Genomic DNA, 12,291 nt, shown 5'->3' on the forward strand with positions numbered 1-12,291 from the left:
GCGGGTAAGTCAATATGTATGGGCATGTCCATATTATTGTTCAGAGTAGTGCGAGAATATGTGTGGGAGGAAAATGCTGCATTCAAAAAAAGTCATCAAAACCTTTCTGTAAAAATCTGTAGCTTTGTGTGACTAGCAGGGACAGTCGGGTTGGCCCTAAGCAGGGAAACAGTCTTCCGGCCTGCGAGCGTTTGTGTTTATACACTTGCATACAATACGTGCACTGCATGTGCAACAGCCAGCTTGCCCCCGCATCCATGAGAGTGAACAGAGATGAGCGGGCAAGCTGGCATGTGAGTCTCCCACAGAGAAATCCTTGACTGGAGGGCAAGATACCTTTAAAAAAAAAAAAAAGTAATTTGCTGCACCCACTCAGAATTCAACTCCTGAGACTTTTATGCTGAGAGGTCTGAAGATGCAGTGAGGTAATTCACTTTGGTTGCTGCTGCCATTAAATTCAAAGGTGGCTGTCTATATATGGCAGAAGTGGTTAGAATATTCTCTAACTACTCTGTTAATCATCATTTTCTGCTTCTGAGAGCCGAGGAAAACTCAAAACAAAGATAAGTTGGAACGAAACCTCAGATGGGAATGTTTGCCCGTGTTTTGTTTTTGTTGATAATTGTTTGATGCTTTGTGATAAGTTGCTTTCACCGACAACACCGCATGGCACACCACGCCATTCTAACAAGACCAAATCTATAACTGCAGATAAAAGAATTCCTAAAAGCTGCAACCTGAACTTCATGTAAAAGCAGCAGGGGAGAACAGGATCACTATGGACCCAAGGCTCTGACTGTAACTAGTATGGATCTCTGAATCCCATTTACCAGTGACCCCTCCCACTCTCCTCCTGCCTCCTCCGCAGCTCAGCCAAGCCTTATTGCCATCAAGACAAGCGAGGCAGTGGGTAATTGGTGTACAGCAACAAACAAACCAACGCTTCGCTATATCCCTGGTCATGTCCCATTACTTCAGCTTAGTCCCCCTATTCATATTTCTCTTGACAGGTGCATCTGCCCATGGAGAATGAGGCGCTGTGGTAATCGGCAGGCAGAGGATGTCGTGATTAAGCGGTGTACCTCTGGGCTAACACGTGGCTCAGCCAAGGTGAAAATGACGGCGGGAGTGGAGTTTTATTGAACACAACAGGGTTTCGTCAATAGTACCGGCACTCGGCATTGTGTTCAATTTGTTTATTAATGCTTTCGGGTCTGTGTGCACCCGAACATGATCGCGCATCTGTGCATGTTTACGTCTGACCTTCCCCCGACAAGCACCAGCGGGCTCTGTGATCGGGATATACTCTTTCCTCTCTGCCAGTTTCTCACAGGCAACTTCAGAATGTGTTGAACACCCACATGTTCGAGAGCGGAATCGATGTGAGTCAAGGAGAGAGAGAGAGAATTCGGGGGAAGGCGGGCTGCGGGAGAGAGCAGACTAAGTGTGTGTGTGTGTGTGTGTGTGTGTGTGTGTGTGTGTGTGTGTGTGTGTGTGTGTGTGTGTGTGTGTGTGTGTAGTGTGTAGTGTGTGTGTGTGTGTATGTGTGTGTGTGCGACTGAGCATGTCTGTTAGGGCAAGAGAGGAAGAGCAAACCGGGAGAGAAATAAGAGAGGGCCTGAAATGAGACAGCACTGGTACTAGTGCACAGATTGATATAGCAATTACAAAGAAAGCTATCCCTCAGTTACGAATGCATCTACATACATTAGAGTCGGGTTGCTCCCCGACCACTGTTTCTGTGAGGTTGCCTCAGCAGCGTCTCCTCCACAAACGGAGCACGGGGAAAGGTCATCACCGGGCGGTCGTTGTGCATACACTTACAACGGAGATCCCATCTGTGGCGCATGTTGTTCATGGAGAAGGAGGAACTCATCTCATCGACAAGAGGAGATGCAAAGAAACTCCCAAAAAGAAAAAGAAGAAGTATATCTCAAGAGACACACAAAATCAGCTTTTCCTCTCATGTCTGTAATGTTTAATGGAATTTCCGTAATTAGCAGAGTCTCTCTGTGTGTCATCCCTTAAGCATAAACATGGCCAGTTACCTTCCACTGCGCGGATGAACACATGAAGCACTTGGAAGGCGACTTACACTCAGAAGCACTGTTCGCCACAGTGGGATTCAAAGGGCCGGCTGTCATGCACACTTTCCCTGAGCTAGCAAGTAAATCCGGTTATAGTGGGTCCATAATGTATGCACAGTGAGAACCGGCAAATTTGACTGCAATGTGTCTACAGGTCCTGCGATATATTGTGGAGCAATTTGCATGAAAATACAAATCAAGTTTCCAAATGGGCTCGGCATGTGAGCTCGCTAGCATCTCAAACACCTCTGCTGGTTCGAGATACATTAGACAATGGGAACAAAGAGAGGAAGAGGGGGAAAGAAGAAAAGGAGAGAGAAAGGTACGGGTTGGGGGGATGAGAAAGACGCTGTGTAAATAAACCCCCCGAAAAGAGGAAAGAGGTGGAGGACAAGCAGATGGAAAAACAAGCCGTGGAAAAATGATCCAGTGTGACTTGGATCTCTGCCGCAGTCTCAAAGCTATGCTCTGCACTGTGTGTGAATGAAACGTGTTGAAGTGTGTGTGTGTGTGTGTGTGTGTGTGTGTGTGTGTGTGTGTGTGTGTGTGTGTGTGTGTGTGTGTGTGTGTGTGTGTGTGTGTGTGTGTGTTTGTTTGAGTAAATACACAGCCACTGAGCACTGCTGAGAGTGTGTTTATGTGAGGTAGCTGGAGGTATGTGAGACCCATGATGACACAACTGCACTGGGACACTGAAGGGTCCATGCGGAAGAAAAGAAAAGCAACACTGCCCAACAGACGAGGGTCGAGCACTCGGATTGTCAAGGCTGTATCTAGTGAACCCTAATAATGAATAATCTCAGACGAAGCTCAGTCCGAGGACCCGAGCGCATCAAAAACATCTCAGCATCAGTCGCTAGCTTCCATTTCATTTTATGGTACAAAGCGTACAAGGTGATGCAGGCGTTTGCTCTGAGCACAAAATGAGCCAGACTGAAAATCTCTGTTTCTAAGGACCTGCAGGAAAAAAGGATAAAAATGGATATGATAGAGAGAGGGTGGGGAATGAGAGAGGGAAAGGATGGACAAGTGATGAAAGCAATTAAACACTGCCATCTGCTGGTCGCGGCATAAACCCGCTGTATGCTCTGAGTCTGAGGCCAATGCATTGAAACCAATCCATCTTTCTTCACCTGTGCATTGATTTGTCAAAAGTCGATGTGACACAGGAGGGACACGGAAGCGGGCCTTGCTGGTGGAATAAAAGTTAGCCCTTCTAGAAGTGATACTGGACTGGCACGATGTTCTCAGCTCAGTTACTTTGACTGAATAACAGTGCATCTTGTGTTTCTTCATGCTAACAAAAGGCCTCAAAGGGAAGCACTTACTTTGTCACTGTTCTTAAGATGAAGCCTTGATGTGAGAGACTGTAGGTGATAAAGACCGAGTCCATTGTATTGTTTTTTAAGTGCTTTTGACTGCATAAAGATAAGGAGGCTCAAAGTAGAAAGATGAGAGGAAGACAAAGATATTACATTTTTTTTCTTGTTAAAATGTGAAGTAACTCGGTAAGAAGGAGTGGGTTTCAGTCTGTCTGTTTCCATGATAATACCCCTTCACTGTGTATGTGTGCTGTGACCTATAAAAAATAATCTATGCCTGTTTGTGCTACAGTGTGTCTTTACCCACATACCCGATGGGGGTTGACTCCATCTGTCCTCCCACTGAGCTCACATCCCCAAATAAAGACTTTCCTTTGGACATAAAAGTGCTTTTCCTGCATATTGAATTTAAAGGTTTTTCTTCTCAAATCCAGTGTCGCCTTTACAGAGACCTGTCCAAGGATTTAAAAAAAAAAAAAATATTTCAAGACTGCTTTATTAAATATGTCACTGCATGGTGTTATTGCACCAACTGTATCAGTCCAAGTTGCCACGGTAAAAACGCAATGGATCTGAATGGTATGTTAGCTATTTAGTACTAGTGATTAAAACAAAGGGGGGTGGAGCCTGACTGAGTGCTTGATGACACTACACACATCCCTACACCGTTTTGACAGGACTAGATGTCAATCAGACGGTATCCTCGTCCCAAAAAAGACTGTGCTTCATGGTTTGTCTAAATGCGACATTGAGTTGACTTGAAACTAGTGTTTGAGACCATAAACTAGTTAGGAAAATGTTTACTGGTGTTTTAAATCAAGTGATAAATATGGTCATTCACTGACTCCTTTTTGTAACCAGTCAAGTCGCCCTCTACTGGTCATTTCAGAGAATACTGATTTCAGGCACTGAGTCATTTTTCAGTGAAACGGTTACTTTTAATCAAAACAGCTCTAAAAACAAACTAATTATCTTTGCTGTATATAAAATAACTAGTCAGGCAGACATAGTTTAAAACATATGCTTTGGTCTTTTCACATTTTGAATATATTATCTCTTTCCTTTAATTGAAAGGTTCAGGACTGGGATGTGATGCCTTATTACAAGCTGAGAAATACATTGAATAGGGTTTGAGTGAGTTTTTTTCTATAACAGTCAGTAATTGTTAATACAAGCCAAACCTCTGTAGCGTGCACAGAGCATTCTGAGGAAAAACCTCTAACATATTTGATGGGGAATCTAAAAGGTAAGAGTTGGAGGGTTGCCCATGTTGTCTCTTATTTATATGCCAGACGTCGCTGAACCTGAGTGAATTTGAACCGATGCTGACCTCCCTTTCTCTCTTAATCAATCCTGTACCTCAGCGTCCCAGGTTGACTCATTGAAAGTAGTCATGGTCGTCAGTAAAAAAAGAAAAATAGGTAGATGGGGTCATTTATTCTTTCTTGTCTTATTCAAAAGCTGCCCTTTCACTTTCTAGACCTGTATCTGTGACCAGCATTTAAAAATATTATCAAAACGTTGGTGTCAGACTCCACATGTTCAGGAGCATCTGAGGCAACAAAATAGAAGACATGAATTGGTTTCCATGTTCTTTTATTCACGTTTTTTTACCCCATAAAAACTTGTTTACAGTCTGATTGAGATTACTTATCCAAATAAGTGTGACACCGATGTTAATCAAAGGTTTTGCTTAATCATAGGCTACATCTGCATTCCTGTAAATCATAAATTAGGAATTTCTGTTCGGCGAAAGAAATTGTCCCTCAGCAATGATCAGCAATGAGCAATAAGTCCATCAGCAATAATGAAATGAGCACCCGACCTCAGTAGGTTAAGGGGAGAATTTGTTTTAAAGAAAAGCGGAAAATACCTCACATATTAAGCTTTTTAGGGGTATAAATGCAACCATTCTACTCTGCAGCATTTAGAGAAACTCCATTGTGGGTGTGTTCTTCTCGTGTGACTATGTGAGGATGGACGGACGTTGAGGGAGGGATAGTGTTTGCATGAAGCTAGCATGTTCTAACACCTAACACAACTCCATATAAAGACATATGTAACAACATGTACGACATCCTGCAGGTGCCATTCCTTATAGTTTAGTATATCCAACCATTAATATGCTGGAAGGATCAGACCATGATCTGTGTCTGTGGTAAGCTAAGAAGTAAACAATCTCTAGTTTCAGGCAAACACAGAAGGTTAAGCAAAGGGCAGTTTATCGTATTGAACTGCTGCCTGTCTGCAGACGTGAATCATTCAGGTCTTTTAAAAAAACTGAAACTGTAAAAAAATCCAAAAAAACCAGAGTGGATATGATAATTCAAGCCCAATGCTTCATGCAAAATACATGTATACCAGGATCAGCACTAGAATTAAACAGTAGTATAGAAGTATATAATATAGAGGAGTATATGAGTTCATTGCAATGTTCAAATCTTCCCACAAGGGGTCACTCACATACTGTGAACTAACAACTTGTGGGAAGAGCACAGGGATATTTCTCATAGACTCATTGTGTTTTATATAACCATGAAACTTATAATAAAAGGAAAGATACATGTGACTAGAGATTAATGAATCTGCAGTGCCTGGTGAAGTGCATATTCATGGTTGTACGAATGCTGCTCTGATTATGGTTAAAACTACGTCGTTGAGTCTATGAGAAAAATCTGATTTTCAAAATTCCAATGATGAGAGTATATCATAATTCTCTAATATATCAGAAAAAGGTTGTTGAATGGAACAGTGGTGCATTGGTTAGCACCGTCGCCTCACATGTCACTTGCTGTTGATAACCATGGCAACCATGTTTTCTTTCGAATTAATATGCAGCCCTTCACCAGTGGCAGCAGAAGACTTACCGAGACTATAGTGCAAACAATACTAAGTATGCTGAACTCAATATCACTTGGCAGCAAAGGGCATAATAGTACAATACAGTGTTGTCACTTTAGGTCATTAATAAAATGACATCTTATTAAAATCAGTCATAACGGTGTTCAGGGGCTGTAGTGTGTGATAAACCATGTACTACACCGAACAGAGTAGATAACTGTTTGATATTGTGGGATAAAATACAAAAATGTTATCAGTAGAGACTTCCGAATCTGGGACTCTGGTAACAGCCTCAACCCCAGCTCATTGGACCGTTAATGCTGTGCCAGTCTGAAGACAGTAACCACTCGTGTTTCATTACTGATGAAGCTCTGTCTGGATGCAGAGCCTCTCTTGCCTTCACTTTTCTTCTTGAGAGCATAATTGTCTTTCAAATGTCCACACCCTTGCTAATGCATGAAGTCAGGGATTCCCCTCCTGACCCTGTCGAGCTGCCTCCTAATTGAATCTGTGTCTCACACTCTGAGGCCTGAAAATGTATTCTTTCCTTTCTTTCAGCAAAAATGAGTGGATCCACAAACAGAGAGTAGACTCAGGGATTGCATGACCAATTCATTGGCCCTCAGAGGACAGCCCCACTAGAAGCAGACTGCTAACTGTACTGCACGCTGCTGTTATTTTAAATCTTAATGGAAACTGTCCAATCAAATATCCAGCTAGATATGAACACAAGCTTAAAGGGGAAATTAGGTCAAAAAGTTGATACAGGAATCAAAGTACTGCTTTTAACCACACACTTTGAAACTCAAGCCAACATCCAGAATCATCTCAATAATCTGACCTATAGACATGTTCAATTAAATAAGACCAAGGTACCGGCTTTATTCAGGCCACGTACTAATAGCTCACTATCAATGTATAACCACTAGATGGCAGCATAGAATGGTGTTTATGGAGAAGTCTCACTCTAAACACACATAAAGTCAATTACTTTCATCTTGAGCATCTTATAGATAATACAACAAAAGACAGAACAGCAGCTAAAAGAGTGTAGAGACAAAAACATACACTATATACTACACACATGTTTAGTAGATCACAGTGTGTCTAGTGTGTGTGTGTCTGTGTTTGCTTGTGTATGTGCGAAACAGTTAAGGACAGAGAGACAGAGAAAAATGTGTTCAGTCAATATTTAGATAACACAAGTCTCAGAGTGAGAGCCCTTGCGGATGCAGCACCAATGTCAGGTGGAACGGAGTGGGGCAGATAAGAACTGCTGGTGGTGTGCAGTGCATCACTTGTAATGTGCAATGAACGTGCCTCAGTAAATAGTGGAAATGTTGACAAGCACACAGAGGGGTACGATAAAAAATTGGAGATAACTTGACTTAATGTTTGTTTCTTTGTTATAGTCAGAAAAGAACATGGCGAGCTTGCCATCTTAATGCCATCCTAAATATCAAACTAGGAAATCTCCGATGATTAGGATGCAACTACAGAACACCAAGCTATACAGATGTTTACATTAAAATGATAAAATGTTTTCCTGGAGCACATGAGCCATATGAGACAAAGAGTCCAAAGATGTAGGAGGTAGTTAATGGTCCTAAAGTTAAGATACATCCGTCTGAACACACACAAACACACAGAGAAGAAGAACAGAAAGCTTGCTGACTTACATCAAATTCATTGAGGGCAGCAGCCAGTTCCCCGATGCCAGCGTGGCCGTGCTTCTCATCAGTGGGTGAGGTGGCCTGAGCAGCACTGGAAATGCCTCCTATGGCTTCCTGCACCTGCTTGAACACGTAGTCTCGGTTTGCACGTGTGGCGGCCACATCCGGGTGGCGCAGGAAGGCCTGAGAGGCCGTGTACAGCATGGTGGCGTTCTTCTTAAGGGCCCCACGTGCAGCCGCCATCTCATCTCGACACTGGGGGTCTTTAAGTTCCTGCGAAGGTAGCGAAGACTCTCAAATAAGCACTAACAATAACTTTGAGTCAGTCCCTCCCCCTCCAAGAAAAAAGTATCTATTTTTCGCAATAGAGACAAATAAACCACAAAATGATAACAGCAAATATAACATCCTAAAGGATTAACTGGTTTAGAAACAACCAAACAAAGTTTGAGGAGTGTCAGCAGTTCAGCGGCCCTGGAGCTGGATGGGATTCAGTTCAGTGTTTTGTTCTGGGACAGATCAGCAGAATGAACGCTTGCCATCAGGACACTTGTCGTACCGGAGGCCACATAAAAAAAACATTGTTATTTTTTGCGTGATTCAAATGAGCACTGGTGCGGATATTTAGCTGAATTACAGTCGTGTGGTAAGAGTTATTCAAATGATGTTGAACAGAAATATTTTCCCATGTTGCAGCCACAAAAAAATATGTCCATTGATGGATTTACCTTTTCCCAAGCATTGTCTATGTGTGGGGTGCCACAGGGCGCTATTCTAGAACCAATTTGATTTGCTCTCTATTATTATATTATTATATGATTATATATTTGGCGATTGTGGCTGCCCTCCAGAAGGTTAGTAAAAACTAAACAATGCCTCATATCATAACATTATTACTCCATTTATCTCCAGAAGGAGTCATTTCCCATTGGATCTTCCTTCATCTTAACATGACATGTAAGTCAAGAGAGGTTTCTTGTGTTCTGAAAAGACATTTACCTGCTGTCTACGGGCTGCCACGTAGTTAAGCTTCACCATCTCCCTTCCAAACTCCTTGAAGCGGTTGGCCAGGTCCTGCTCATTAGTCGCATTCTTCACTCCCTCTAGGGCCTCCTCTACCTGTCAGACACACACATGACCACACATGACGCACACACATAGAGATACACAGACACAAATGCACACACAGACACACACAGACATACAAATAAATGCTGAATCTTTGAAAAAGTCAGAGAGCACATATGATAACAAGGTCATGACCTACATCTTTTAATTAGGCACTAAATCCTCAACGATTACGGTCACAGTAAAACAACAACACAATACATGTGTTCGTCACAAGTAGGGTTTTTTTCACATGTGAAACTGTGAGAACAATCAGCATTTATATGTGCAAATTTAATAGGTCTCATTTTGCCGAGCTCCATCCCTTTTCGGTACACTCTGATTCTAAACCCATTTCTATCCCTAATGAAAGTGCTGCACAAGATGTAATGGAAAAGAGAGAAGAGAGAGAGATAACTTTTAAGTGGTCTTTGATGGCGGGGATTATACTGGCTTGAGTTAAGCCCCTCGGTGGGCCTCCAGAATGAAGCTGGAATAAAGGACTGAGTGTGGGAATGTGTCTGTGTGTGTTTGTGTTTGTGTGTGTGTGTGTGTGTATGTGTCTGTGTATGTGTGTGCGTGTTTGTGAGGGAAAGAGGAAGTGACTGAAGGTGCATCCCAGCATTAGTTTGTTTCAGATTATACCCATTGCATATCATTCTTCTCTTTCAAATCCCTGAGCCATTTCCAAAATTAGGGGCAGAGACACTTTTTTCAGATGACTCTGCACTAAGTGAGTGAGATGTGATGGGAATAAGTAGCTAATCACACTGGGGAACCAGGTAATGATACCCTTCAATAACATAATCTACTGTATATGCTAGTGTGTGCATGGGTTGTGATAAGTGCATATACTGGCCTTTACGTGCACTGTGCATGTAAGTCTTAATAATACATTCAGGGGTTCTGACATATATGAGTTCATTACAAAAACATGAACATTGACAGTGTTACACCTCACAGTTGTGACAGCAACTCCAACACAACATATCACAACCCTGTTACCTCATAACTCTTGATTTAATATCAACCAGACACCACACTGTAGAACTCCTGTTCAGTTAGAACATTTTGTCCTTTGGGAGGTGATCGCACTTACAATTTTGAGGTGGGCCAGCAGCCTCATGACATCGGCCATGTCAGCGAGGATGAGTAAGCGGGTGACGGCAGAGAGCAGGGCGCGGGCCGCCCTCACCATTGTGCCACGTTTCACGGAGGAGCAAGGGTCGTCAGCAAACTCTGACGAGGCAATACGCATCGAGTCTCCTGCAGGAGGAAAGGGAGAAATCGATAAGTAGGAAAAAAGGGACGTGATCACACTTTACCTCAGATTATCATCGATGTGTTTGAGAAAGCTTGAACTGTACACTGCATTGATTCAGTTGTTTGCATGTGTGTACATATCGTGACTAAGGCTGTAGTGTAAATTGACTGAGCTGATTGATAGTTCCTTGAATCTCTCTGTTCTTCAACCCATGTAAGGTCCACAACTGCCTTAATTTAGTTTAGAGCTCATAAAACTGTGCAGATTGTCAGAAGGTTGCAGATATGTCAGAATGTGCCTTCAGAGCAATTTGCTCAAACCCACACAAACACAGACATTTCAAAATCTGAGGGCTTGTAACCTTGACACCTTGCAGAGTCTTTACAGCAGATGAGATTTCTCTCTACATAATAAGCTGAAAGGTGGTTTAGTTTGACCTCTCTTTTTGAGAGTTCAATGAATACAGGATGCAGCTGAACAAAATGCATCCCTAATACTTTCAAATTCAAAGACAAACTGCAGGAGAATATCAGTTCTTGTTTTAAAACACATTTTTTTCTTTCTTTGCTTTTTGTTGCCAATTTTTTACACTCAAACTGAAGAAACACACTAAGGCAAACAAGCTCTCACACATTCACACACTCAGAGTGCTGCTGGTACAGGGCCATAATTGTGTGTGTGAGCTAATGAGGAGTACAGGGGGGGGGGGGGGGGGGGTGGGGGGTGGGGGGGGGGGGCTGTGTGGTCTGAGGACGGCTGATGAGGTCGCCACAACAGCTGCTGCAAAAAAAACGAGATTCCTTTTTAAGAGTCTTTTGTAAAACATTCAGCATGGTACATGTGCTGATGAGTTCAATATTATTAGTAGAAAACTGTTACCTGACATGTCATTATATCCAACCTCAGCAAATGAAGTGAATTGTAAAGAGAGAATCCAGAGAGTGCTCCATCAGTAGTCCACCTGTGCCCTGAAGAGCTTTGGAGCATACCTATATTTTCATGATGGCAGTAAAATGGTTTGGAGATGTGGATTATTGACCTCTACCTCCTATTCTAGCGTTGGTCTTTTCACAACCGAAGTATTTTCCTGGATCAGGCGGGCATTGAGTTTGACTTACTGGATTTTTCCCAGAGCAGAGCCTTACAATCAATAGATTCAAGCATTAATAAATAGATAAATGTGCACATATACATGCACAAATGCAAAAAAAAATGCTATTTTAAAGCATACCCTAAAGATTTGCTCAATTAAATTAAAAAAGCTTCTGTCGGCTTTAGCTCACTCACTAAACAAGTGAGAAGAAGGATGTCTCCTTTACTCATATCCGCTATGGTGATGACCTGTAGGGTAACAGTCAATTTCACACATCATGAGAGTTGTGTGCCAGTGCTCTCAGTGTTTGACAGCAGCAGCGGTCACATGCAGCTGACAGTGGGTGGAGGAGGAGTATGACCACGACAAAACGTACACTGAACAGCATGTGGCTCGATCTGCTGACGTAGAAACATAGTAACACCACTTTAGAGAGTTATAAACGACTGTGATGTCTGAGTTTAGTTCCCATGAAGATTGAGAGTGATTCGCTGAAATTTAGAGTTGCTCTTTTCAGTGTTGACAGACAGTTGAAATCTCCCAACAGTTTTAAATGAGAGTGGAAATCTAAAAGGTCTTATAATTCAGGTCCCTCGCCCTGTGAAAGAACTGCCAAAGCTTTAACGATGAATGACTTTAGGGCAAACATCACTCGAATTAAACTCATTACATTAATGAGGTGGTACAAGTAAAGTCCAACTATGAATGGGTTTCCGGCTGTTACATTTAATGAATTTGATTTGCCATAATAAAGTTATATGGAGATTTAAAAAAATAAATAAATACTGGAATTCTTTACAATTACATAAACCTTGAACAGAATCTGCTAAATCTGTGTGAACATCTTTATTGATAAGTCCCATAAACTTGGCGAATACAAAAGTCAGAAAGTTGGTCTGAAGCT

The 12,291-nt window shown here is 42.2% G+C and overlaps 1 protein-coding gene across 6 annotated transcripts in view; it reads right to left on the bottom strand.

Moving 5' to 3' along the window:
- The window catches only part of ctnna2 (catenin (cadherin-associated protein), alpha 2), a 270,720-nt gene that overhangs the window by 233,200 nt on the left and 25,229 nt on the right, over positions 1-12,291 (bottom strand). For 5 of the 6 annotated variants that reach the window (XM_053419591.1, XM_053419593.1, XM_053419590.1 and 2 more), the window contains exons 3-5: positions 10,130-10,296; positions 8,923-9,042; positions 7,930-8,196 (exon numbers count right to left, since the gene is read on the bottom strand). In XM_053419591.1, the coding sequence (XP_053275566.1) occupies positions 7,930-8,196; positions 8,923-9,042; positions 10,130-10,296 (554 nt within the window). The remainder of the gene's footprint in view (positions 1-7,929; positions 8,197-8,922; positions 9,043-10,129; positions 10,297-12,291) is intronic. The other variant, XM_053419592.1, reaches the window with a different exon arrangement.

Source organism: Pleuronectes platessa, chromosome 3 (genome assembly GCF_947347685.1).
Source record: "Pleuronectes platessa chromosome 3, fPlePla1.1, whole genome shotgun sequence".
Taxonomy (NCBI): Eukaryota; Metazoa; Chordata; class Actinopteri; order Pleuronectiformes; family Pleuronectidae; genus Pleuronectes; species Pleuronectes platessa.